Source organism: Culex pipiens, chromosome 1, assembly GCF_016801865.2.
Source record: "Culex pipiens pallens isolate TS chromosome 1, TS_CPP_V2, whole genome shotgun sequence".
Taxonomy (NCBI): domain Eukaryota; kingdom Metazoa; phylum Arthropoda; class Insecta; order Diptera; family Culicidae; genus Culex; species Culex pipiens.
Window position 1 is genome coordinate 26274037 of NC_068937.1, and position 26483 is coordinate 26300519.

At 35.7% G+C, this 26483-nt stretch overlaps 1 protein-coding gene across 2 annotated transcripts; it reads right to left on the bottom strand.

Annotated features, from left to right (window-relative positions):
* Positions 1–5404: 5404 nt before the first annotated feature.
* On the bottom strand, positions 5405–18715 carry LOC120413351 (chondroadherin). 2 transcript variants are annotated; one of them, XM_039574134.2, is made up of 3 exons: positions 18404–18715; positions 8882–9686; positions 5405–6255 (listed from the first exon to the last, which is right to left on the bottom strand). In XM_039574134.2, exons 1-3 carry the CDS (start codon positions 18419–18421, stop codon positions 5549–5551), a joined length of 1530 nt encoding a protein of 509 aa, XP_039430068.1. In that variant the 5' UTR covers positions 18422–18715; the 3' UTR covers positions 5405–5548. The 2 variants fall into 2 exon arrangements, with proteins under 2 accessions (XP_039430068.1, XP_039430067.1); XM_039574133.2 differs by lacking the exon at positions 18404–18715 and adding an exon at positions 9770–9926.
* Positions 18716–26483: the final 7768 nt, after the last annotated feature.

Here is a 26483-nt window from a genome sequence, read left to right on the forward strand (position 1 = left end):
GAAAACAAATATGGCTGCGCCATCGATACGGCGAAGTTGCGAAATTTTCAAACGATTGAAATCGTTGTGATTTCATGATTTCGCGGGAATTTTCAGTTTAACCGGATGCATTGTTAACTAAACAAGCGAATTGAACTATTTTTACACTAATTTAAAGCTTATTTAACACAAATTATTGAAATAAAAACGCACCTTCATGCGTTCGTGGTATGTTCTCCATTTTTCACACTGAACTTTGACAGCTGTGGCGGAAGGGCAGTGTTGCCAGCAGAAACTCGCTGCAAAAATCTGTATCAAGTTTTGTACAGAGGTGCAACTGTCTGCAACAGCAGACCATGGGGTCCTTAACGAATGAACAACAATGTTGAATTCAACACAGTTCTAAACCAAAAACTGTTTGCTGTTTTTACATATGGGACGGACAAGATTAGAGCGGCAGTACACTGTCCCTGATCGCATAAATGTCCCATATGCAGTACATGGGCAGTACAGAGTGAATTCGTTAATTCGAATTTCGCTACACATCGGAATTCGAGAGCTAAACGTGGTAATCGTGCTATCTTTTCACATTTGTTTTTTGGACATTTCGATAGAAAAAATGTGGAAAAATGTGTTTTAAGAGAGGGCCCGAAACATGCTGCAGGTACTTTCCGATGTCCGATTAGTTTATTATGGAAGCCATGTTGAACGAGATCTGGAACTGCTGCACTTCAGATATGTCAAGGGGTATGCTCTTACACACCAATTTTTTTTGCTGAAATTCCTTGTGAAATTCAGTAAAGTTTTTCTGAATTTTCATCTACTGAAATTTTAGTAAACGATTCAGTAATTTAGATTTTACTGAATTCTCAGTTAACTGATATTTCAGTAAAATGGTTGTCAAAACAACTGAAATTTCAGCAAAACAAACGTCAAATTATTTTGCTGAAAATTCAGTAATTTTCTCGTGGCAGTTTGACAGATCATTTGCTGAAGATTCAGCAATCGTTGCTAGTATTTAAGTTATCAAAATTTGATTTTGCTTATCATTGAAAATGTTTCCAGTTGTTACTTAAATGGCAACCCAAAATTTGCTGTGTACGTTCAACTTCGGAATAATTCGTTATAATTTTTAATTATGGTGAAGCGTTCGTTCTTGATAGAAACACAGACAACAGACGTTTTGGCACGATCACCACCTTGTGTAAAAACATGCAACGGTTTTATCGAGAATGGCAAACCGTTTGTGGCGCTGTCGTCGCAGAGAAGATTTGACAACTCTCCCGCGCTGCAATTAAGTGTAAACAACCACATTGAATTATGTGGTTGAGCGTATTCTCATTCTCATCAATAGTTTCATGCCTTAAAAATAATATTATGGAAAAAAAAGTTGTATGCCTCTTTTCGTCGATAAAATTGATGTGTAGATAATACAGAGTTTTGAAATGTCGAAAGTAATTATTTTGACAATCGCTTCAGATAATTGTTAGTTAATTTCAAAGCAAAAAATCACTTTTATTAAAAAAACGTTACTTAATCCACCCTTAGGTGGTTGGTGCCTTCCTCTCATTTATATAGTAATTTAGTCTGATATAGAAACTATTTTATTTGAAAAACTGCACTTTGCAATTTTTGTCAAGTCTGCAGATTTCTATCAGAGCCTGTATAAGCCAATTTTGCCCTTACACAATATTACCATTAGAATTTTCCTTATCTGTCAGACAACAACAGCAGAATCCACCTCCTTCACTTCCATACTGTTACTAAAAATTGCAGTTGCTGAGATAAATAATATATAAATAACAATTAGGTGCTAATAACTTTTGATAGGGTTATCAGATATTTGATGTTGTAGGCTCATTTGAAAGGTCTTTAAATTAAATCAGATATGAAATATCTGAGATCCGGCCTCCAAAAAGTGTATAAATAACACTTAAGTGCTAATAACTTTTGAAAGGGTTGTCAGATCCTCGATGTATTAGGCTCATTTGAAAGGTCTTTCGATTGTCTAAATAACGACAGGTCGCATGATAGACCCGGACATCATTTTTACTGAAATATCTGAGATCCGGCTTCCAAAAAGTGTATAAATAACACTTAAGTGCCCATAACTTTTGATAGGAATGTCAGATCCTTGATGCTTTAGGCTTACTAGAAAGGTCTTTTGATTATCTAACTAACGATAGGTTGCATGATGGACCCGGACATCATTTTCATTGAAATATCTGAGATCCGGCCTCCAAAAAGTGTATAAATAACACTTAAGTGCTAATAACTTTTGATAGCGTTGTCAGATCTTCAATGTTTTGGGCTCATTGGAAAGGTCTTTTTAATACCTTTCTGAAAATGTATAACATGGTAGGTTTTCTTGCAAAAACCACCCTTTTTACAATCTTCCGGACATACGCCAAAATCGTTTTTTTAGCATAACTTTTGAAGTACTTAACTAAACTTGCTGATTTTAAATAGAGACCTATGGGACCCCAAGACGGATCGAATGAGACTAATACGGTCAAAATCCGTTCATCCAGTCTGGAGATAATCGAGTGACAATTTTTTTGTCCACCCACCTACACACATCCACACAGACATTTGCTCAGAACATGATTCTGAGTCGATAGGTATACGTGAAGGTGGGTCTACGAGGTCGAATTAAGAAGTTCATTTTTCGAGTGATTTTATAGCCTTTCCTCAGTAAGGTGAGGAAGGCAAAAATAGCATCATCAAAATGATGTTGGTGAGAATCAGAATGCGGCTCCTGCAAAAGCTGTCGTGCACTGCAGTCTACATTCAGGCTTATTCTTGCAAGTGGCAATAGACTACGAGATGGCGTTAGTGTACCACCCGACATGTTTTTACACACGATTTTCAAATTTTTCTGTTCTAGCTGCTACGTCTGTTGTCTGTGGCGCTACATAAGTTTTTAATGTCACATTCAATTCCATAAACTCAATATAAATATATTGCAAAAAATAAACTCGACAATCATTTAAAAAAATTGAAAACATTTCAAGCAAAACATTGTAAAACGTCCAATCTCATTTTTGTTAAATAGCCATTTTTTCACATGAAAATCACTTTTTTATGCTTTTCTCGATATATATAGATAGTTTAAGACTCTTAGCCTTGTTTGCAGCAAAAATCCGTTTTTTTTACACTTTTGACTTTGGACCTTTTACATTGTTTTGCTTGATTTACATTAAATAAAATTATTTTCAAATTTACTCAGAAATGGCATGTACACCCTATTTTGCGCAACCAGTTTACGGAACGTTCACCCTATATGGACTGTCAAAGCGAGGCACACTTTTTGACAAGCTTGCCACCAGTCTGGTTTACAGACAAACCGAGAGCAATTCGCTACGAAATCGGTCTTTTTTTTAGAATTTTAATTTTTGTATTTTTAATCCGGCTGAAACTTTTGGGGTGCTTTCGGAATGCCCAAAGAAGCCATTTTGCATCATTAGTTTGTCCATATAATTTTCTATACAAATTTGGCAGCTGTCCATACAAAAATGATGTATGAAAATTCAAAAATCTGTATCTTTTGAAGGAATTTCTTGATCGATTTGGTGTCTTCGGCAAAGTTGTAAGTATGGATAAGAACCACACTGAAAAAATAAATGATACACGGTAAAAAATGGTGATTTTTTATTTAACTTTTTGTCACTAAAACTTGATTTGCAAAAAAATACTATTTTCATTTTTTTTATTTTTTGATATGTTCTAGGGGACATAAAATGCTAACTTTTCAGAAATTTCCAGGTTGTGCAAAAATCTTTGACCGAGTTTTTATTTTTTTAATCAATACTGATTTAAAAAAAATCGAAATATTGGACGCAAAAATTTGCCAACTTAATTTTTCGATGTAAAATCAAATTTGCAATCAAAAAGTACTTCAGTGAAATTTTGATAAAGTGCACCGTTTTCAAATTAAAGCAATTTTTAGGTAACTTTTTTGAACATAGTCGCAGTTTTTTATTTTTTTAAATTAGTGCACATATTTGCCCACTTCTGAAACACATATTTTTGAAAAGCTGAGAAAATTCGGAAAATTCTCTAAATTTTGCTTTTTTGAATTTTGTTGATACGACCCTTAGTTGCTGAGATATTGTCATGCAAAGATTTAAAAACAGGAAAATTGATGTTTCTTAAGTCTCACTCAAACAACACACCATTTTCTAACGTCGATATCTCAGCAACTTAATGGTCCGATTTTCAATGTTAAAATATGAAACATTCGTTAAATTTTCCGATCTTTTCGAAAACAATATTTTCAATTTTTTAAATCAAGACTTACATTTCAAAAGGCGTAGTAGGTATTCAATGTTGAATTTGAGGCGTGAATATTTTCTGGCTGTGCGTCGAATTAGGTGCAAAATTGGCAATATTTTCTGAATCATTTTTTTAATATCTCATAAACAGTCTAAAGGGCCAGTCATCGAACTATCTATAAAAAGCCGTCGTGGGCTGGATAAAATAGCTTCGAGGGCCGGAGAATGGGCAGGCCTGATTTGAAGCCTTGTCACTGTTCAGACTGTAGTCCCGATTCGCCCAGATTCTATGTAAGATTAACTTTCTATCACAGACAACAGACGTAGCAGCTAGAACAGAAAAATTTGAAAATCGTGTGTAAAAACATGTCGGGTGATACACTAACGCCATCTCGTAGTCTATTGCCACTTGCAAGAATAAGCCTGAATGTAGACTGCAGTGCACGACAGCTTTTGCAGGAGCCGCATTCTGATTCTCACCAACATCATTTTGATGATGCTATTTTTTTAATAAAAGTGATTTTTTGCTTTGAAATTAACTAACAATTATCTGAAGCGATTGTCAAAATAATTACTTTCGACATTTCAAAACTCTGTATGATCTACACATCAATTTTATCGACGAAAAGAGGCATACAACTTTTTTTTTCATAATATTATTTTTAAGGCATGAAACTATTGATGAGAATGAGAATACGCTCAACCACATAATTCAATGTGGTTGTTTACACTTAATTGCAGCGCGGGAGAGTTGTCAAATCTTCTCTGCGACGACAGCGCCACAAACGGTTTGCCATTCTCGATAAAACCGTTGCATGTTTTTACACAAGGTGGTGATCGTGCCAAAACGTCTGTTGTCTGTGGTAGCGCATAGTTTGGCAACCAAGAAAACAGGAAACTTCCACTGGAAATGATACTTTTGTTAGTCAAATCGTTGACTAGGACTATGAATCTTCTTACCTGTAACTTAAATTGTTGTATACTATGACTTATGAAAAAGGGTTCATCAAATATTATGAAAACAACGAGAGTTTTAATTTTGTTTCCAACGTAAGATCATTCAGAAACTGTCCCAGATTTGGTCCCAGACGAATGACTTTTACCTTGAATGGAGGTTTTCTTCCGTTCATAAAACAATAAAGTCGCCCACCTTCACGTTTATAATTACAAACAGGAATGTTTTTATTTATATCTCATCTCAAATATTATAACCCCTAACTTATCGCGATAAAAAAAAACACGCGAAGACTAGAACAAACAAATTCGGCATTTTATCTTAACCACGCTTATTTACCTCAAGCCGGTGGCACAATCGTCGAGGTCGTACTGTTTCTCACCGAGGTGTACCGGACGGGCGAGGTAAACCCAAAGTCACTTTGTTTGAGCTTTCGCTTGATGCAGACGATGGCGAATCCGATGATGAAGCCGATGAGGAGTACCACTCCGACGGACATGATGGAGATGAGGAGTGAGCGTGGTCGGAGAAAGGCTGGCGCTTCGTAGATCGGGATCTTTGGGACCTTTTTTGGTGGGGACGAGCAGAGGGATTTCCCGGCTAGGTCGGTGAGGGGGAGTGCTGCCAGGTCGTACGGAGTCTCGCAGCGTGCTTCCGAGGCACTGTGCGGAGCTTGGAACTCGTCGTTCAGGATGTGCTTGATGGATTCGAGGGCTTCGAAGAGTTCGCAGTCGCAGTGCCATGGGTTGCCTTCCAGTTTGACGGATCGCAGCTTGGGGAACACGTCGAAGTGGGCAATGTCCGAGGGGTCATCGTGCCCGTCCGGGATGGGTTCGTTGAGATAGAGGTGTTGGAGCCCGCAGCGGGAGATGTCCAACTCGCGCAAACGGGTCAGCCCGCCCAGGTCACTCATGTCGAACTCGGTGAGGGCAGGGTTGTTGCTGGCGACGAGCACCTCCAGCGAGTGAAGTCCGGAGAACGATCCGGCGGCGACCTCGTGCAGCAGGTTCATTCCGCTGATGTTGAGGTGGGTCAGGTGGTCGAGGTCTGGGGGGAAAAGTATTTAAAATAGTGCAAAATTGCAATGTGATTAGAGTACAGAATTATTTTTTTATTTTTACAACTTATTTTTTAAAGCATTTTATTAGTGTAACGATACGCAAATAAAATTTAATTAAAATTTGATGGTTGAAGAACTTATTTTGATATTTTGAAAAAATACTTATGATTTGCTAAACAACTGTGAAATTCATTTTAAAACACATTCACACTAACACATGTGTGTTAGTCATTCAAATGTTGTAACAATGTCTTGTGATTTCAGCTTTTTTTTTTTCATTTTTGGCTTTACCTTTTATTTTGATTTTTTTTTGACTAACTTTATTTTTCTTCTAAATTGCTGACCGTTAAACAATCCTCAACCTCAAACAATAATGATCAGTTTAAAAATTTACGTTGAATTTTGCCACGCAGAAATGTTCGTAAAATTCGTGTTGTTATAAACGGGATGGCATGCGATTTTCCTTTTTGTTTTAATGTTTTTTAGTTCTTGATTTTTATCAGTTTTTATTTTGTTGTTTTTTTAGTTTTTAAGATCATTGTTTTTTTTTACTTTGTCGGAATTTATTTGAGGCTTATTGCATTTTTCATTTTTTTTTTTCATTTTTGTGATTTTGTTTTCATTATTTGGTATTTATACATTCTAGGTATATCAGAAAGACAATGCAAAATTTTCTGATTATTTTTGTGCTTTTATTTGTTAAATCATTTTCTTTTGATTTTAAGATTTTTTTAAATTTTTGTCCAGCTTTTTTTGAATGATTTGTTTTGTTTTATTAATTCGATACATTTAGAATTTTTGTTTTTTTTTTTTTTTTAATTCAGAAATTTTTTAAAACTGTTTAATGTTTCTGAATTTTTGAGCATTTCGATTTTTTGGGTTTATTTAAATGTTGATTATTTTTAATTTTTATTACAAATTTTTAAAATTTATTCGCATTCGCATTCGCATGGAGATGGTGATCTTAGCGGGTTGCAGACTGGATTTCGTCATGTATGTGTGATTCATTAGAAATTTTTTAAATTTATACTCAAAAAAATATACATTTTCTGAATTTGAAAATTTGTACAGTCCAGACTCGATTATCCGAAAGCCTTGGAAAATTTTCAATCCAGATAATCAAATCTTTGGAAAATCGAATCACTAAAAAAGACTCTTTGTCTTATTTTTGATTGTCGAAATTAGGTACGACCCCTAACTACTCTATAGTGTTTCAGAATGTTGAAATCCAAGATGGCGGATGGAAAAATGCATTTTGTAATTTAATAGGCCATCAACTATAAAAATTTGACTAAAATTGGGTGGTAGAACTCAGATTTGAGGTTAAAAGCAAGACAATAAAAAAAATATGATTAATGATTCGATTATCCGAAGTCCCATCTAAACCTTCGGATAATCGAGGCTTCGGATATTATAGTTTTTCTTGTTTTGTGTTTTTTTGATTTTTATTTTCAATTGATTGTGGATTATTTAAATAACGGAAAAAAACACCTTGAAAAAAATATGATTTCTTTTTTTTGCAAATTTTTGTAAGAATGTATAAAGTATTTTGTGTAACTTTTTTGAATAAATTTTAGAAATTTGGATTTGCATTGGCCTTTTGTTACATTGAATAAACCTTGAAATTCACTTAAAATGGGACAAAAAAAAGTACATTTTCAATGCTTTGAAAAATCATGAACTAAAAATAATCATAACCCCATGTTAATGTTTTTGGTCGTTCTTTTCCTTTGCTCGAAAGATGCCTTATTATATCTACAAAAACAATAATGCAACATAATTGTTTTGGTTATAGGGAAGGACACCACTTAATCTTATTTTTCTAAGTGCAATTACACTGTGTAAGACCACACAGGCTGCTGAAAATAACTTTGCAACCAATTAAAAAAATAGCTTGACGGCCTTTTGGATAAAAGTCTCTTCTTTGACAGCTCGTTCCGTTTGACTTTTGTACATAAAATTAAAATAGGGTTTTAGGACCCTATTGCTCATAATATCGTCGACTATCCAGATTTTTAAGCGAAGATGGCGTTATGAATGGTGCACGTACCAACATTAGAAAAAAAAAAACGTGTGGCTGTCATGCCATGGCACTATTTTTTTGTAATGTTGGTCACTGTGTGATTTTGAAATTTCGGACGTGCACCATTAGGTTTTACGCCGACTCGGTTTTTAGGTAAGAAATTTGACAGCTTGGCTGCACTGTTTACATTTTTTGCACGTGTGTCTCAGCAAAAATGTGTGTGCGTGTGCGCTCGTGACGTCACGCTGTAAAACCTAATTCGTAACGCCATCTTCGCTTAAAAATCTGGATTGCTCATGAAATAACCGTTGATTGATAACGATGACGATAATATAACCGTCATCGTTATCGAAGCTCAAACCCAGTCACGAAATATTCTAGCAAAGATGGTTCTGCCAGAATGCTGCTAGAACGGTTGAACATTTTTGCTAGAATGCTGTAAGAATATCCAGCTCTGTAAGAACTCTGCTAGAATCCTGCTTGAACGTCGTGACTGGGAATAACTTACATCTACGATAATATTTTCGTTCAACAGAAAATTAAAAAAATATTTAAAGAATTCTTCTGTTATCACGAAAAATTATACTTACCAAAGAAACTCTCATCGTCCAACATTTGAATCGGATTCTCCCCTATGTACAGCGCCACGAGGGAAGGCTTCAGCAACGCCACAGCGCTCGGAACGGCGGCAAAGTCATTTCCCTGCAGCAGCAGCTCACGCAAATTGTCAATCTTCTGGAACAGCTCACCGGGCAGCTCGCTCAACCCGGTGTACGACAAATCCAGATGTTCCAGTTTCGCGATCGAGCCAAGCGCCGCGGCCGTGTCCTCGGTAATCTCCCCCAGCGGATTCCGCGCCAACGACAATCTCCTCAAATGCGTCAAATGCTCGAACAAAGTCGCGTCGAGAAATTCAATCGAGTTGTAACTCAGATCCAGCTCATCCAGCGCCAACGACTCGTACACCCGATCGTCGTACTTCCCCCGGAACACATCCGGCCGCAGCACGTCCGCCGTCAGCCGGTTCCAGCTCAAATCCAACCGGATCACGTTCGGAGTGTCCAGAAACGCCCCGCTGGCCAGCTCCGTCAGGTTGCAGTGCCGACAGCTGAACACCAGGTCGGCCTCCGTCGGCGGAAGTTGCTGCAGCGAGTTGATGCTGTTGCCGGACAGAGAGAGTACGATCTCCTGACCGGTTTGATTGGTACCGAACTGTTCTGGCCATTCCGCCAGCATGTGGCGCAGATTCTTGGTGGAGCAATCCAGCAGCGAGAATCCGGGAGAGTTCCGGACTACGCAAACGCATCGCTCGCAGATGTCTTCGACCGGTTCGAACTCTTCGCCATCGCGGCGGGCGAGGCCCAGCCTAATCGCGAGGAAGAGCAGCAGGACGACCTGGAACGGAAACGGAACACGAAAAGAAGACGCATTAGATTTCACCAGAACCACAATGATTCACACCAAGTTAAGTCGCTCACCTTAAACCCATGAAACATCATCGAAAAGTGTGACTAAAATGTGTTCATGTTACGTTTTATCACAAATCACAGTAGCAACTTGGGCCAGCACACAGCGAATACTGACCAAGAAACTTGCATTTGGTGGCGGGGGCTTCCATACCCAGGTGTGTTAGCATGATTCGCTGTTATCGCGAATTCGGCGTTATCAGTTATCAGGCAACGGAACCTCCCGAGACAAGCCTTGCAGTTTGAAGGGGGAAACCTTTGCCACAATCTCTGTACTACGCTTCGTTTACCTCCATTAATATTGCAACCCCTGCCACGTTATCATACCCATAGGAGGACTGATAAAAAAAATGTGGACCATTGAGAGCGAGCAGAGGGAATGCTTCACTACTTTTTTTTTATTATTTTATTGAAGACTATTCAATGGAAGTAGTGCTTAAACTGCTAAAATTCATTATAATCTATTACCTATATCTTCCATAGAAGAATGTTTGTACAGAATTTCATCATTTTAGGATTTAGCCGATTTAGGTTATATCGTCTCAAAACTTCGATTTCGTCCCACAAATTCGGAACACTTTTGTGATAATTTGTCAATAGCATGCCAAATGCAGCTTTTCTCTCGACCCTACTATTTTTAGGACCTTTATTTGGACATTATCTTGCTATTTCACTAGTAAAAGAGGTCCTTTTTAACAAAAAACTGCATTTCAAGAATATTTTATTCCGAGCAGCAAAAAACTGCCTCCAAATTGCCTGTTTCATAATTGTGGTTTGTTATTGTGTCTCCCACAATTGTGGAACACCTGAATTTAACTGACATTTTCACAAAAAAAGTTATCAGACCATGTATAAAACATCACTAAGCTTGAGTATCACTGGTTGCAGTGCGTGAAGTCACTATTTTGCTTCGCAGGCCCGATCGTGTTCTTTGGCCGTTCGTTTTCTCGCTAGCAATGACAATGAATGACAATATTAGTCCTTCCTTTATCTTCGTAGATTAGAAGGCACGCCGTCGGCTGAGTATGTCGAAGTTATTGTGTTCATTACATGCGGGTCGTGCGGATCGTGTGGGTCTTCTGTTTGTTTCTTTTTTATTTTGATTGCTTCCAAATTCGCTGAAATCAATATTGCAGGGGAAGGTGGGGCAAGACGACCATATGGGGCAAGAGGAACAATCGCTCGTACGGCCGTAATTTTTACAATTTTGTTTATTTCCAGTATGAGGAAATGTTGCTAGCAATGCAATTAGCTGATTCTACTACCACATAACCGCCAAAACGACGTAAACGCCACGGAGCATAAGATTCAATGAAGTTTTTTTACAAACCTTTATTTTCTTATAATATTTGGTAAGTACAAAATAAGACTTTGGGTTCGTTTTAAGGCTCATTTTATCAAAATGCATTTTTTCCTAGATCAGTAGTGCCCCTACCAATGACTTGCACTTATTATAAAGTATGATTTAACTTTTGGTTATATTTGTTGAGAGCTTTTAAAAAAATTTGTTCAGGTGGGGCAAGTGTACCATATGGATTTTTAGTATGGAAAAAAATACGAATTGCTGCAACAACATATTTTATTGGGAAATAAATACATAAACGTACTTAATAACTGATAAACAATTGTTTAAAAAAATGTACATACAAAATATAGTGATATTATGAAAATTTCCTTTTTTTCATCTAAGTAATAATCTTTTTCGTAAAAACGATCAAATTTTTAGTAAAATAATATTCTTTAATCTAAAAATGAAAGAAACTTTTCAAATACATCCTAATCTGATGTATCTAAGTGATAACAGTTCAATTGTCAGCAAATTAACATGTTTTTTCATGCATTGTTCCTCTTGCCCCAACGGGTTATTCGTCTTGCCCCACTAGTTGAGTAGAACGTACGAAAAATCAAAAAAATTAAAATCAATTTTTTACATTAAAAAACAGATTTTTTAAAAAACTTGTTCTATCAAAGTCTCAGTTAAGACCTGGAATAAGATGATTCCAATAAATCCGACAGATTTTTTAACGTTTTTAATGGGTTATAACGATCATTTCCTTAGCTTGTTACACTTGCCCCACTTTCCCCTATTCCAGTTTTTGTATTAACTAATCATGCATTCCAATTTATTGTAGAGTCAACCGTCTTTTATGTAATATTTTTTGTATAAGCTCGCGTTATCAATAATTTAAGTCCTTCCCATAGCATTACTGCTCGGTTGGCACGGGTTCGATTAAAACATATTTTTAGATAAACAACATTGTATTTTTCCGCAGCCGGCTGCCCACTTCATACCCATCTTACTAACCCCTTAACTACATGTGATACTTTGTCGAAGATGCAGCAGTGGTCTTCATCACTCAAGTATCGGACTACCATTCCCATCCACTTCCCCGTGATCTTACCACTTTTTTGGAGATTCCGGTCAATAACGGAGTAGCAACTACGGATAGACCCCAATGCTATGCTATGCTTGAGATGGTTGGTGCCTTCCTAACGTTAATATATATTTTGCCTTCCTCACCTCACTGCGGCAAGGCTATAAAATCACTCGAAAATTAACCTTCTTAAATAAACCTTCTAGATATACCTACCTTCACGTATACATATTCTGAGCAAATGTCTGTGGGGATGTGTGTAGACAAGATATTTTTCCACACGATTTTCTCAGAACTGGCTGAACCGATTTTGGCCGGGTCAGCCTTATTCGATTCGTTTTGGGGTCCCTTAAGACCCTATTAAAATGTATTCTATTTAGTAAAGTATTTAAAAAGTTATGCTAAGAAAAAGATTTTTGTATCTACAAAAAAGGGTGATTTTTTGCATAACCTCAAAAGGCCGGGTCTTTTTGTTTACGTGCGAGAGTCGCGCCAGATGCGAAACGCCCGGTTGCCACATTGCTTCAAATGAGAGTATGTATGTTTTCTGGAAAAGTCTGTATCAGGTATATATTTTTTTCATAAACTTATTTTTATTATTACTTTGTAAATGTGAGGAAGGCGCCAACCATCTAATGGTGGATTAAGAAACGTTTTTTTTTTTTAATAAAAGGCCCAACCTGACTGACCCGACCCGAATGTTCTCTAAATTCAATTTCATACACTCCTAATTTTTGATAGGGTTGTCAGATCTTCAATCTTTTGGATGCATCGGAAAAGTATAATATTTGCTCCTGACTAACATATCAAAAAGGTTAAATAATCATTAATACCCACTATTTAAGTTTCAGAGTTGATTCCAAAATTTAAAAAAAAAATCGAAAAGATTAGAAATTTCGCGAATATTTCAGTTTTAAACATACTAGAAAATAAAAAAAGATTTTTGGATGGATTGGATTTTTTATTCGCTGTATTCCAGCAACCCGAGGTCTAATCTTTAATGTTTATTAGGCAATTTTATGAAGAATTTACTCAACTTTCCGAAAACCATATTTTCAATGCTTTTCTATGGTTAAAACAGGTTAAAACGTTACGGTTTTGTGTCCCCTAAAACATTCAAAAAAAAAAAATAACAAAAAAATTAGATAATCCAGGAAAATTAGATGTTGGGAAATTGATTTTATGTGAAAAAAAAGTTATTTAAAAAATCCACAATATTTTTCCTTGTACGATTTATTTTTCAGAATAGTGCTCATCAATACACTAGAGGTGGGCAAACCCGTTCTTTTTTAGGAGCCGCTCATTTTCGCTCGCTCATCAAAATGAGCGGCTCTTTTGAACGGTTAAGTGACGAATGACCTCTCTAGGTTAAAGTCACGTTAATAAAATAAACAACAACTTTTGAACGGTTTTTTCGCTCTTTAAAAAAAAATGATAAAAAGGCTACCGTAAAACGGGTTGACTTTGATAGCCGGGGTGACTTTGATAGGTTTGCGATTTTTCCGCAAAATGAAGAGTACAATTAAAATACGTAAGGAATGGTTTAGAAACATACTGACCGTGGTAGAGAAGTGTTCAAAGTACCTAAAGAAGAACTTTTCATAATTTTTTTACAAGTTTAAAAAGTTAGTTAACTATAGTTAAGAAAATGTTGATGAATGTCATTATTTTAAACTTCTCAAAGTGTCATGATTTTCTCAATGAACATGATTTTTAATCGGAAAACGGAATGCATTTTCGGATTCTTTGGACAATTTTCCACTAGGAAAAGGTTAAAAAAGTTTGTAAATAATAAATAATATGTGTTTTTGAAACACAATTTAAAAAAATCTCCAAATTTATAGGCAATTCAAGTTGAACAAATTTCATGTAAAATGTGAAAACTTGTAATTCGTGCTTTGAATTCAGTATAAAATGCAATATAAATCGATAATTTTATAAACAAAACCAGTTTTAACAAATTTCAGGCAAAATTCCGACTTTTTACGATTTTACCTCAAATTTATATGTATTTTGCTAAAAAGCTTATACACTTAGTTAACTAAATATAAACATTGATTTTTTTTTTCTTAAAAACTATATCAGCTACTTTAGTGATGGTACATTTAACGTACAAATAAAATTTGAACATCTTAAATATGATTTTAACAAGAAAAACTATGACTATCAAAGTCACCCCGGAATTTAAACTAAGAATTTTCAACGTAACTATTTTTCTAAACATTATTGAAAAAACTTTTTTTCCGAAATAGTGCATGGACTTTGTGTGGACTACCCCAGTACATGTTTTAAAAATAATAATCTGGAGAAAAACCTTACCTGTTGGAAAATATTCTGAAAACAAATTGAAATCCTATCAAAGTCACCCCGGTATACGGTATTTAAAAAAGCTATTTTAAATATTTATGTGAGTTTTTACGTATTTTTATTAGTCTTTTTAATAAATTGTTGAATAAAATCGAGAAAAATCGCTTGAAAACCATAGGTCTTGGCGGTCTCTACACTGAAGTAAAAAAAAAGTACCAAATTCCTAAATTCTAGGAATTTTGCCACTTTTCCTTATTTAGTAGTCGGGTTTTTTGAATTACTTAATAAGGAAAGGAGGCAAAATTCCTAGAATTTAGGAATTTGGTACTTTTTTTTTATTTCAGTGTATGTCAAGTTTCCTAATCCAACCAAAATGTTCGAATTATTCGATGGGGAAGCAGTTTTTTTTTTAACAAAATTGCTATTTATTTAACGAAATTGCGTTTATTTTCGCTAAAATATAACAAATGCAGATATTTTACACTCAACCCCCGGTGGTTGGTCACTTTTTGTACCCCGTTGGTTGGTCAAAGTCAAACTAAAAAGTGACGAACTGTCACTTTTTACACGGCGCTCACGCACACTTTCAAAACAATCGTATGATAGTGTGTGTGAACTTCGTGTAAAAGGGGTGTCAAACTAAAAAGTGATCCCGTTCGTTTGACAACAGTTGGTGTCAAACCATCGGGGTTTGAGTGTATTTGGAGCAAATACTCTGTGGGAACTTTTATTTGAGGTTTATTTGGTAAATCTAATCTAATCTAATCTTTTTTTAGGTTTATTCGGTAAAGACTATAAATCGATGCCAGTATGCTCTCTTGCGAGGATGTTTTTTCTGAAATCTCTAGTAGTCTGCTGGTAAAATTTTCCAAGTTAAGCATTTTGAAATACTCATGTTTGTGTTCGGGTAATAGTTTGATGTTGTAAAAACATATTTTGAAAAGTTTATTTTACTTTGCTCTGAAAAGCATACCCTTTTGGAATAAATTCAAAGAAAACTAGGAATCAGCTCTCAAATAGTAGGGAACTAGCGTATCTTCAACCGGTTTTATTATTTGGTACTTGAAAAAGTACACTGTGAGACAATTTTGGCAAATTTGGCATTTATTTATAAGCATTGAAATATTTTAAATTATATTTTCAATTCCTAATTCCTAATTACTTGAAAATTAAAATGAGTTATATTTATAAATTAAAAAATAGACACATGTTTAGAAATCAGTCCATTTTGGAACGGTTCTTTCAAAAGACCGGAGTTTCAAAAAGAACCGCGGGTCTTTTTTTGCCCACCTCTCACAGTAAAAAAATCTGTGTAAAATCGCATGCAAAAGCATGCACATCACCTTTGTGAGCAAAAGCATGTAATATTTCATGAAAAAACGTTTACACAAAAAGCATGTACCGAAAAAAATAAGGTCTGCTCACCCCAAAAATAACATCAATCGTGCGAGAGTCATATTTAGATTACCAAGTCCGCTACAACATCACATTCCCTTAAAAGAGCTATAAGCTCACTGAGAATTGTTATTGTATTACCTGTAAAAGATGAGAAGGGCCTTGCTCTATAAATGCAAAAAAGATAAATGTGGCAAAAAAAACCTTTTTCGAAGACACCAAACCGATCAGAAAATTACAAATTTTCGAATATTTACGTACCATTTTTGTGTGGGCAGCTGCCAAAATTGTATGGAGCCTTGTAAGGGTGAACCAAAGACACAAAATGACATCCATGGTCATAGGAAAGGATCCCAAAAAGTATGAGCCAAGAAAAAAAATAAAAAAAAATCATTTCGGGTTTTGGTGGAGAATTGCTCTACTTGATATCATGGAAATATTTGTTGATGGGAAGTGCACAGTTTTCAATTTACAAACATTTGAACGAACAGGTGAAATTAGCATAGCATAGCATTAGTGTCTACCCGTAGTTGCTACTCTGTTATTGACCAGGACCTCCAAGAATTGCTCCGTGGACCACAGATGAAGAGTAGGAACCAATCATCACCACTTCGCAACTTTCAAATGTCCCTATCATGCTAGCCAATCACAGCGCCGGCCACGACCAGTGGTAAGACACGGGAAAGTGGATAGGAATTTTTAGTCCGATACTTGAGTGATGAAGACCGCTTAATCGGCTGCGTCTTCGACAAAGTATCACGTGAGGTTTGAAGGTGTTAGTAAGATGGGTGTGAAGCCAGGATTCACCGTGGTAAGTGATGCGGCCGGTCAAATCTATTTATAGTCCTTAATTCTTCGTATGTTCTTGGATTCATTTTTGGAAGCTTTCCAATTCGGTTCACCAAGCTTTTTGTGGTGAATTCTGGTCGTGTTGAAAGTTCAATATTCGCCTAACAATTATGCAACCAGTGTCCTTGAATTCAACTTGCATTCAATATTGCATTTTCCTGTTCTTAGGTTCACACAGATTCCATTCAAGTTTCTTGGATTCTTATAGCATTCTTAATCCTTCTAGACAACTAAGCCTCGATGGTCTGGTGGTTAGCATTTTTGTCTGCTGACCCAAAGGACGGGGGATCGAACCCCGCCGCGAGCTAATAGGGGGATGGCGTCGCTATTTTTAGACCACGTTTTCCACTTTTGCTCATCGAAACCGACTACTTTATCGACTTCATTTTGCTGGGCGAGATAGGACGCTGTCTATTTTTAGACGATGACTCAGCACTATTACACTCTTGCGCTTAAAAAAACCAGGTGGCAGCACGATGTAACGCCACGTCCCTATGAATTTTTCGTTCATATTCAAGTGTTCAGAATTATTCCTTCTTTCCATAATTTCTCGATAGGGGCAGATGGGAGTCGAACCCAGAACCATCCGCTTACAAAGCGAACAGCGTAACCATTCAGCCACGCCTACCCCCTTTTGAACGAACAGGTGAAATTTTCGAAAAAATGATTTTTGCAATTTGAAAATACATGAAGAAAAAAATTGTACAATTTTCCTTTTGACACTCTTGATCGGACTGCTGGTTGCTTAGATAGAGCCTTTTAAAGATTAAATTTAGTGGAAAATTAGATTTTCTCTCTTTGTCTCTCAGCCCGAAAAATGTTATGGAGCCTTGTATGAAAAAATTGCATTTTTTTACAAAGGGGATTGCACTGATATTTGGACGACACTAATTTTGAAAAATATTTGCAACGGCCCAAACACTTAAAAAAAAAACATTGATAAAAATATCTTTTTTCAATTTTTCGGGAAACAAATTTAACATAACAAAAAGCAATAAACATGATTTAAATATTTATTGAAGTCTGAAATTCTATTTCAACTAATGGAAACTGAATGAAATAATGTGGCCTTCCTTCTACAAAGTTACATTCGTGAAAATAGCTACGTAAAAAAAAAACTAAGCTATAAAAATAATCTTTCAATATGCCTTTTCCCGATTGATTACTCATTTCATCATGCTATGCAAAAATAAGGATGATTCCATGCGAAGTTCGTTAGGAGCCGCCAAAGATTCAAGCTGTTTTGTTTCCTTTCAACAACAACAACAACACCAACTGGATGCTGTGAATGCTGTCGATTAATAGCTATGAGCTGCTTGCTGAGAGGAGAGGGATAGATGAGTCATTTTGATTTGGTGCCAGCCTGTCGGCTTCAAGCTTTATATTTACAAACAATTGCGCCCAACTCCGCACGTTGGAATAAAACACAACGGAACATTCTTCCGCAGCACATTATTCAGGAAGCACAAATAAGGCATCCGCGAGTCAGCACATGTTTCGATACGATACGATATTATACCTACCACAAAGAAGAAATTGTTTCAATTAGCAAGTTGTGGAGTGTGCACTTGCGACCAACGCGCCACGTGTGTTTATGCGAACCATTTGTTTTTATCTTAAGGTGACTCATAGTTAGTACTACCAACTTGGTGGGTGCATAACTTAGAACTATTTTCCCCTTAATCCGCCTAATGTTATTGAAAAAATACAGTTCACAAACCTTCACAACTTGCGTCATCGCGTAGCAGATGTGGTGGAAGCAGCTTCAAACAACAGTCTTATCATCAGGGTCATTTTCGAACGGAACAATCTAGGTTCAATGCAGGTACTAACTGCTTCAACAGCTTGAACAAAACGACACAACTCGTACCAGCATCTCACTACTAGCACTTCACACGTGTACACTTTAAAATTGTTCTGCACAACTTTTCATAGATTCGCTTAAAAATTCCGATAACAATCCCGAACTTTACGCGGTTCAAGACATTTGCTTGCGTTGTTAATCGAAGAATCGCCAGACGAGAACTGATCTGGCCGACTGAACCGAACCGAACCCCGTGAGAGAGCGTGCTGGTGCGGTGGTGAGAAGGTTCCTTGCTCAGTACAAGGTGGGACCACCCCTCCCTATCTGCGCAATACAGAGCGTAGTAATAGCCGGTTTAGCAGCATGAGAGCATCGGGGACGGTATGGTAAAGCGTGAGTAGCTATATAGTTGGGCGAGGTAAAATTGTTCTTGGAGTTAATCTTTGTGTTCAAGATTACAAATATTACTTGGTTTTTGTTGTTCCTTTACTGACACATATTTCACTGTTAAAAAAAATTAAATAATATGTTCTGGTAGTGCTTTCAATTTGGTATAATTAGATTTCAAAAGGTTCGATCGATTCTCGATCAATTCACAAACTATCAACTTAGCTTCAAAAAGCTTCAAATAATTTATCGACAAGTTCTTCAAATACTCTTTACTGAAAAATAATGCAAATTCAATTTGTTTCAGAGAAAAAAAAATAAGTGTCGGAGGTCGTGATGGCTGTTACGACGTTTTCGAATAACTTCGGTTAGTTGAGCAATTCTGTGAGACTTCGGACGACTTTTTTTTTATTTGAATGAACCTTTGTGTGTATACTTAATCTTTTGCCAAAGAAGTCATTTTGCACCTTTAGTTCGTCCTCACAAGTTTGCATACAAATTTGGCAACTGTCCCTTAAAAAGCTATTAAAATTTTTAAAAATCTGTATCTTGACAACGAATTTTCTAATCGATTTGGAGTCTTCGGCAAATTGTTTAGGACCTCACAAAAAATTATTTACGCTATTTTTTATTATTTTTGCGGCAACTATTATTCAAAGTTTTAGTGTATTTAAAATATATTCAGGGTGACCACTCAAATCCCACTTTCAAAATTCTAACTTTTCCAGAATCTCAAATAATAGGCATTTTAACCCAAAGAAAGATTGCAACTCAAAAGCTGTTCAGCCATCGGACAAAATGTATGAACCAATGTTTAAAACATAGAAAAAAATATAAACTTACCAATAAATTTCAAAAATAGATACTCTCATAATTTTGATACAGAGAAAACCTAATAATTCATTCTCTAAACAATTATTAAAAGAAAAAACAAAAACACTCATAAACGTTAAAAAAAAACTCAATTTAAATTGGATTCCTCAATTTTTTTCAATGAAAACTGGAATTGGGTCCTAATATTAGGCATAAATTTGTTATATTATTTTTCACAACGATGAAGCAACCGCAAAGGATTAAAATGGATTTTTTTTTTGTTTTCTACCGTTGTACATAAAAATTGTCATAGGGCTTTAGGACCCTATTACAAGCCACAATTTCAACATTTCAATGATTTTTATTTCTAAAAAGTACTATACTGCCCATGTTCACATAAATGTCCCATATGCAAAAACAGCAAGCTGAGAAAAACGCAAGGGAAGTTTGTCCCACACATAAGGCTACGTGTTAAGTTTTCACGAAAAAACAGGATTTCCTCTTGATTTCTAGAACAAAGTACTGGATGTTATATGCTCTTTTGAAAGAGCACACGATTTTGAACAAAACTGCATCAATAACTCAAAAGTGATGAAAATGCATATGGGACATTTATGCGATCATGGGCAGTATACATCCGAACAGTTGATTTGATACAAACATATTATTTAAAAAATCTAAATATCTAGGAATTCGTGTAAAAATGTGTTTTTATCACGTTTCCTATTTTTTCTTGTACATTTTGAAATTTTATTTTAAAAAGTCAATGTTGTTTTTTTCAGTATTTTAATGTTTTTTTTCTTTAACGGGGGTAGGCGTGGCTGAATGGTTACAGTTACCGTAAACCGGGGTGACTTTGATAGGATTTCAATTTGATTTTGGAATATTTTCCAACAGGTAAGGTTATTCTCAAGATTATTATTTTGAAACATGTACTGGGATAGGCCACACAAGGTCCATGCACTATTTTTGAAAAAAGGTTTTTTCAATAGTGATTATAAAAATAGTTGCGTTGAAAATTCTTATTTTGAATACCTGGGTGACTTTGATAGTCATTGTTTTTGTTGTTAAAATCAGGTTACAGGTGTTCAAATGTTATTTTTGCGTCGAACGTACCATTGCTAAGGTTGCTGATATAGTTTTTAACAAAAAAAATCAATGTTTATATTAAGTTAACTATATGCTTATAAGCTTTTTAACAAAATACATATAAATTTTAGGTAAAATTGTTAAAAAGTTCGAATTTTGCCTGAAATTTGTTAAAAATAGTTTTGTTTATAAAATTATCGATTCATATTGCATTTTTAACAGAATTTGAAGCACGAATCAAAAGTTTTCACATTTTGAATGAAATTTGTTCAACTGAAAATGCCTATAAATATGAAGATTTTGTTAAACTAACTTCGTTTTCATTCTCCTAGTGGAAAATTGTCCGAAGAATCCGAAAATGCATTCCGTTTTCCGATTTGAAATCATGTTCATTGAGAAAATTATGACACTTTGAGAATTTGAAAATAATGCTATTTATCAACGTTTTCTTAATTATAGTTAACTAACTATTTAAACTTTTCAAATTTTAATGAAAACTTCTTCTAGAAGTACCTTGAACCTTTCTCTACCCCGGTCAGTATGATTCCATACAATTTCGTACGTATCTTATTTGTACTCTTCATTTTGCGAAAAAATCTCAAACCTATCAAAGTCACCCCGGCTATCAAAGTCACACCGTTTTACGGTACGCTGTTCGCTTTGTAAGCGGAAGGTTCTGGGTTAGATTCCCATCTGCTCCTATAGAGAATTTATGGAAAAGAAGGAATTCTGAACCCTTGAATATGAACGAAAAATTCATTAGCTCGCGGCGGGGTTCGATCCCCCTTCCTTTGGGTCAGCAGACAAAATTGCTAACCACCAGACCATCGAGTAGTTAACTAGAAGGATTAAGAATGCTATAAGAATCCAAGAAACTTGATTGGAATGTGTGAACCTAAGAACAGGACCATGCAAATATTGAATGCAAAGTTGAATTCAAGAGCTTTACTGGTGGCATACTTATTAGGCGAACATTGAACTTTCAACACGACCAGAATTCACCACAAAAAGCTTGGTGAATCGAATTGGAAAGCTTCCAAAATGAATCCAAGAATATACGAAGAATTAAGGACTATAAATAGATTTGACCGGCCGCATCACTTACCACGGTGAATCCTGACTTCACACCCATCTTACTAACCCCCTCAAATCTCACGTGATACTTTGTCGAAGACGCAGCCGATTTAGCGGTCTTCATCACTCAAGTATTGGACTAAAATTCCCATCCACTTCCCCGTGTCTTACCACTGGTCGTGGCCGGCACTGTAATTGACTAGCACGATAGGGACATTTGAAAGTTGAGAAGTGGTGATGATTGGTTCCTACTTTTCATCTGTGGTTCACGGAGCAATTCTTGGAGGTCCTGGTCAATAACAGAGTAGCAACTACGGGTAGACACCAATGCTATGCTATGCTATTTTATTGTTTTTTTTTTTTTTAACGAAAAATCTTCTTTAATTGGATTAGGTCCATATAACAATTTCACAACTTTAGTTAGGAATTTCATTCTAAATCAGTTGAAAATAAAAATCTGTCAAATTCTGGAACAGATAAACGGAAATTTTTGAGCTATCTGGCAACCTTTCAACCCTGATTTCAATTATCATTGGTGGAAAGGAGAAAATAAGAAATTTCAAGTCAAGGTGTTATTTTCTAAACAAAATGAGTTGGTTTACCCCATTTCACGGTAAATCCATACCGAACACCTCAAAAACAAAACAGAGAACGTGTTGCTTATGGACTAATGACTTCAAGTGCTTCTGTAACAAACTGCTCTCATCAACAGAACGCAACAAGGCTTCCGATCACGCCAACTCCAAAAAACCAAAACAAGGGTGGTGGCTCTTTTGTTCCATTCCCGACACTGACTGATGGTCGGTTGGTTGGTTGTAGTTCCCATGGACCTGTTGAAGTCTCTCACTTGCGATCGGCGCGTATTGTTTTTGTCGTCGCAAGGTGATCACGTTTTTCTCTCAATTTCAGTGCTTGGTTCGGAATCAACCAACCGGACGACGCGATCACCACGACGGTTCGAATTACGCTCGAAACTTTGTTTCTGTTTGGTTCAGGGGTCCGATATCCCGAACAAGAGTAATGACGTAGACACAAATGTTTTATTTTTTTGTTAGAATGTTTGAGCTCACTCGGTGAACAAGTAAGTTGCTCGGGGCTATCACTGAGAACAGAACATAGTATGATTGGGATCTTTCTGTTAAGTAATGTTCACGACGAGCAGCGGTGTGGTTGCCCTTTCCAGGGGTCACTCGCTCGGGGGTCCTCGAGGTAAGGTTAGTTACGGTCTAACATTAGCTCGTTGAGGGGAAACCGAACCCCCCCACTTATGAGTTCATTCATTCTATGATTTCTATGTGAACAGCACTTTGATACTACGGAAGGTTAATGATGGGTTATATCTTGCTGACATTTGTAGGATTTTACGACACTCCTGAGAAGCGATAAACAAAAATAGCAGAAAAATTATTAAATCAAGAGTTTTAAATAATTTAAAAATTTAGACATCTCTTCAAGCAGAAAAATATTTTGTAAGATCAGCCTGTACGAGGGTTGATTCAACGAAACATTTAGTTGAATATTTTCTCATACCGGTTTGTTGTTACGAAAAACTTGCTTTGACGTTTGGCGGAAGGGAATAATAGTGAAAAAAAAATATTTTCGCTAGCGAACTTTCTTTACCCGTGAAAGATAAAAGAACTTGTCCAAAAAATCACTCAGTAAATAAATAAAAGATTTTTTTTTTTTAATTCCGTTGTTCGCACCACAAATTAGTTTATTTCGTTTTGTTTCAAACATTGTTTTCAACATTGCAGGTGTAACGTGTGACGTTACACCTGCAAGTGTAGTAGTGACATCGATGTTCTGCCGAATAGGTAGTCCAGATGATTATTTTTTGATTTTTCTATTAACGATTTTTCGTGCGCGAGAGAGGAGAGCCGTGTCCCCTGCCGATTGTTTCTGTTGATCTTTTTATGAAGATTCTTCCATCGCTGGCGTTGATTCAACAAAAATCTTGTTTTCAAATCAACAAAATGTTTTGTTGGGTTTTTTTGGGTAAAGATTGTCAAAATCTAGTTTTTTATGATAACAAGTTAATAAAAAATGCGTTTATTTTTCCGAATACAGTCATGCCTCGGTTTTGCACTCCTCGGTTTTGCACTGCCCCGGATTTGCACCGTTCAGCTGCCTCGGTTAAGCACGGCCCAGTGCTTAACTGAAGCACAGAGCTTATGGGTTTTTGGCTATATGGGAGACATTGGCTTTAATCGTATGAAAAATCATGCAAACATCAAAAAATTATAGTGTTTTTGGAATCAGGATGATGTCAGTTATCCATTAAAATTATTATTTCATGAAAATTTTCTCAAAAATACGTATTTTTCCTGTATTTCGAAAATGCATTTTTTTTCTCTAAAGTATCCAAAAATATATTGTTATTGCAATATGGGTATCAAATGATCAGGTTTTCTTCATACATTTTGGATGTAATAACAACATTTTTAGAAAATACTCAAAATTTTCACAAAACTACGTTTTTTCGAAAAAAATACTCAAAATTTCAATTTTTACAAAATGGGTATCAAACGATCGGGATTTTTTCATACATTTCGAATGTAATAACAATATTTTTTGAAAATACTCAAAATTTTCACAAAACTACGTATTTTTGTAAAACTTTTCAAAATTTTGTGAAAATGATGAGTATTTTCAAAAAAATATTGTTATTACATTCGAAATGTATGAAAAAATCCCGATCGTTTGATACCCATATTGTAAAAATTGAAATTTTGAGTATTTTTTTGGAGAAAATTTGGAGTATTTTCTAAAAATGTTGTTTTTTGGTTTCTTTAGAGAAAAAAATGCATTTTCGAAGTACAGGAAAAATACGTATTTTTGTGAAAACTTTCATGAAATAATAATTTTAATGGATAGCTGACATCATCCCGATTCCAAAACACTATAATTTTTTAATGTTTGCATGATTTTTCGTACGATTAAAGCCAATGTCTCCCATATAGCCAAAATCCCATAAGCTCTGTGCCTCGGTTATGCACGCCTCGGTTTTGCATCCCCCATATGCGGTGCTAAACCGAGGCATGACTGTAGTCCTAATTATAACCTAAACAACTTTGCCGAAGATACCATATCAATCAGAAAACTCCTCTTCAAGATACAGATTTTCGAATATTTGCATACACAGTAAAAAAAAAGTGTAAACTTGGAAGGTGTAATTTTGGAAGGTTGTAATTTTACCTCAAAAGTGAAATTACAACAGAAAAGTGGTATTTTTTTTACTGTGCATCACTTTTTCTATGGACAGCCCCCAAGCTGTATGGCGTCTTGTTTGGAGAAACCAATGATACAAAATTACTTATTTGAACCTAAGGAATTGGTATACAGTCCTGACCCGATTATCCGAAGGCCTCGGAAAAATTTCACTTTGGATAATCGAATCACGAAAAAACAATGTTTTTCTTCGCTGTGATTTAGAGTTTTAAAATCAAAGATGGCGGCCTAAATGGTGGTGTCGACATATTGAGAAAATTTATTAGGTATGCTAAAAGGCAATCAACAACTCAAATGAGGTAGCAAACCACGAAATAAAAAAAAAAGATTTTTTTGTTAGTAATTCGATTATCCGAAGTCTCTTACAAATTTTGGATAATCGAGTTTGGACTGTACAAATTTTCATTAAAAAAAATACAAAATCAAAACCAGATTCCTTTGGAAAATTTCTGGAAGATTGTAAGATTATTGAAAACATTGAGAAAAAGATGCCGACTGTTATGTTACAGACATGACCAATATGGCAAACAACTTTGCAAGATGCTCTTTTGATGAATACAGTCCAGACTCGATTATCGGAAGGCCTCGGAAAAATGTTCACTTCTGATAATCCAATCACGAATTTTTTTTTTTTCGTTGTCTAATTTTTGAGCTTAAGTATGACCCCTAAACTACGCTAAAGTGATTTAATTTTTTTTAATCCAAGATGGTGGCCAATTAGCGGTGATGAAATATTGAAAAATGCATTTTAATATTTAATCGAGGCTTCGGATAATCGAGTCTGAACTGTATCTCTTTATTGAGTAGGAGCAAGACGACCAATTTTAACCCCATCTAACAAAAAGGGACGGCAAAAGTCAGTTCCGGGATTTTTTATCGGAGATTTCCGGTAATTCTGATTCATCCAGTAAAGGTAAAGAATTATTTTCCTGAACCCAGGTTTTATTGGCTTGAAATGGAGACGCATGCCCCTCACCTTTTGACAGTTTATCTCATATTACGTCATTTGCGAAGCGATTTTAGTACGAAAATCCACTTACCTTAGAATTTAAAAGTCTGGTCCTGAGTTCTCACTGCTTGTGACCGATGTCTCCGGCAATTCTTGGATACATAGAGACCCTAAGTTTCCAGTAGCAAAATCACGTGGTTTTTGAAAGAGTTTGGATTAAACGCGTCCGTAGTATCTGAAGTTCATTGACGTAATGACACAAACTGTTTGAAATGTTCCTTCTTCCCTAGCACCGGCCTACTCGGATATCTCCAACCAAATCACCAATCTGGGGATGTGATACATCACACGCTAAACGCAAACACCGCCAATTCAGATCATTAAATTTAATATCTTTTCATCAATTTTATTTATCTTCTAACTTGTGTTCATCCTGTCGATCAAAAAATAATAATA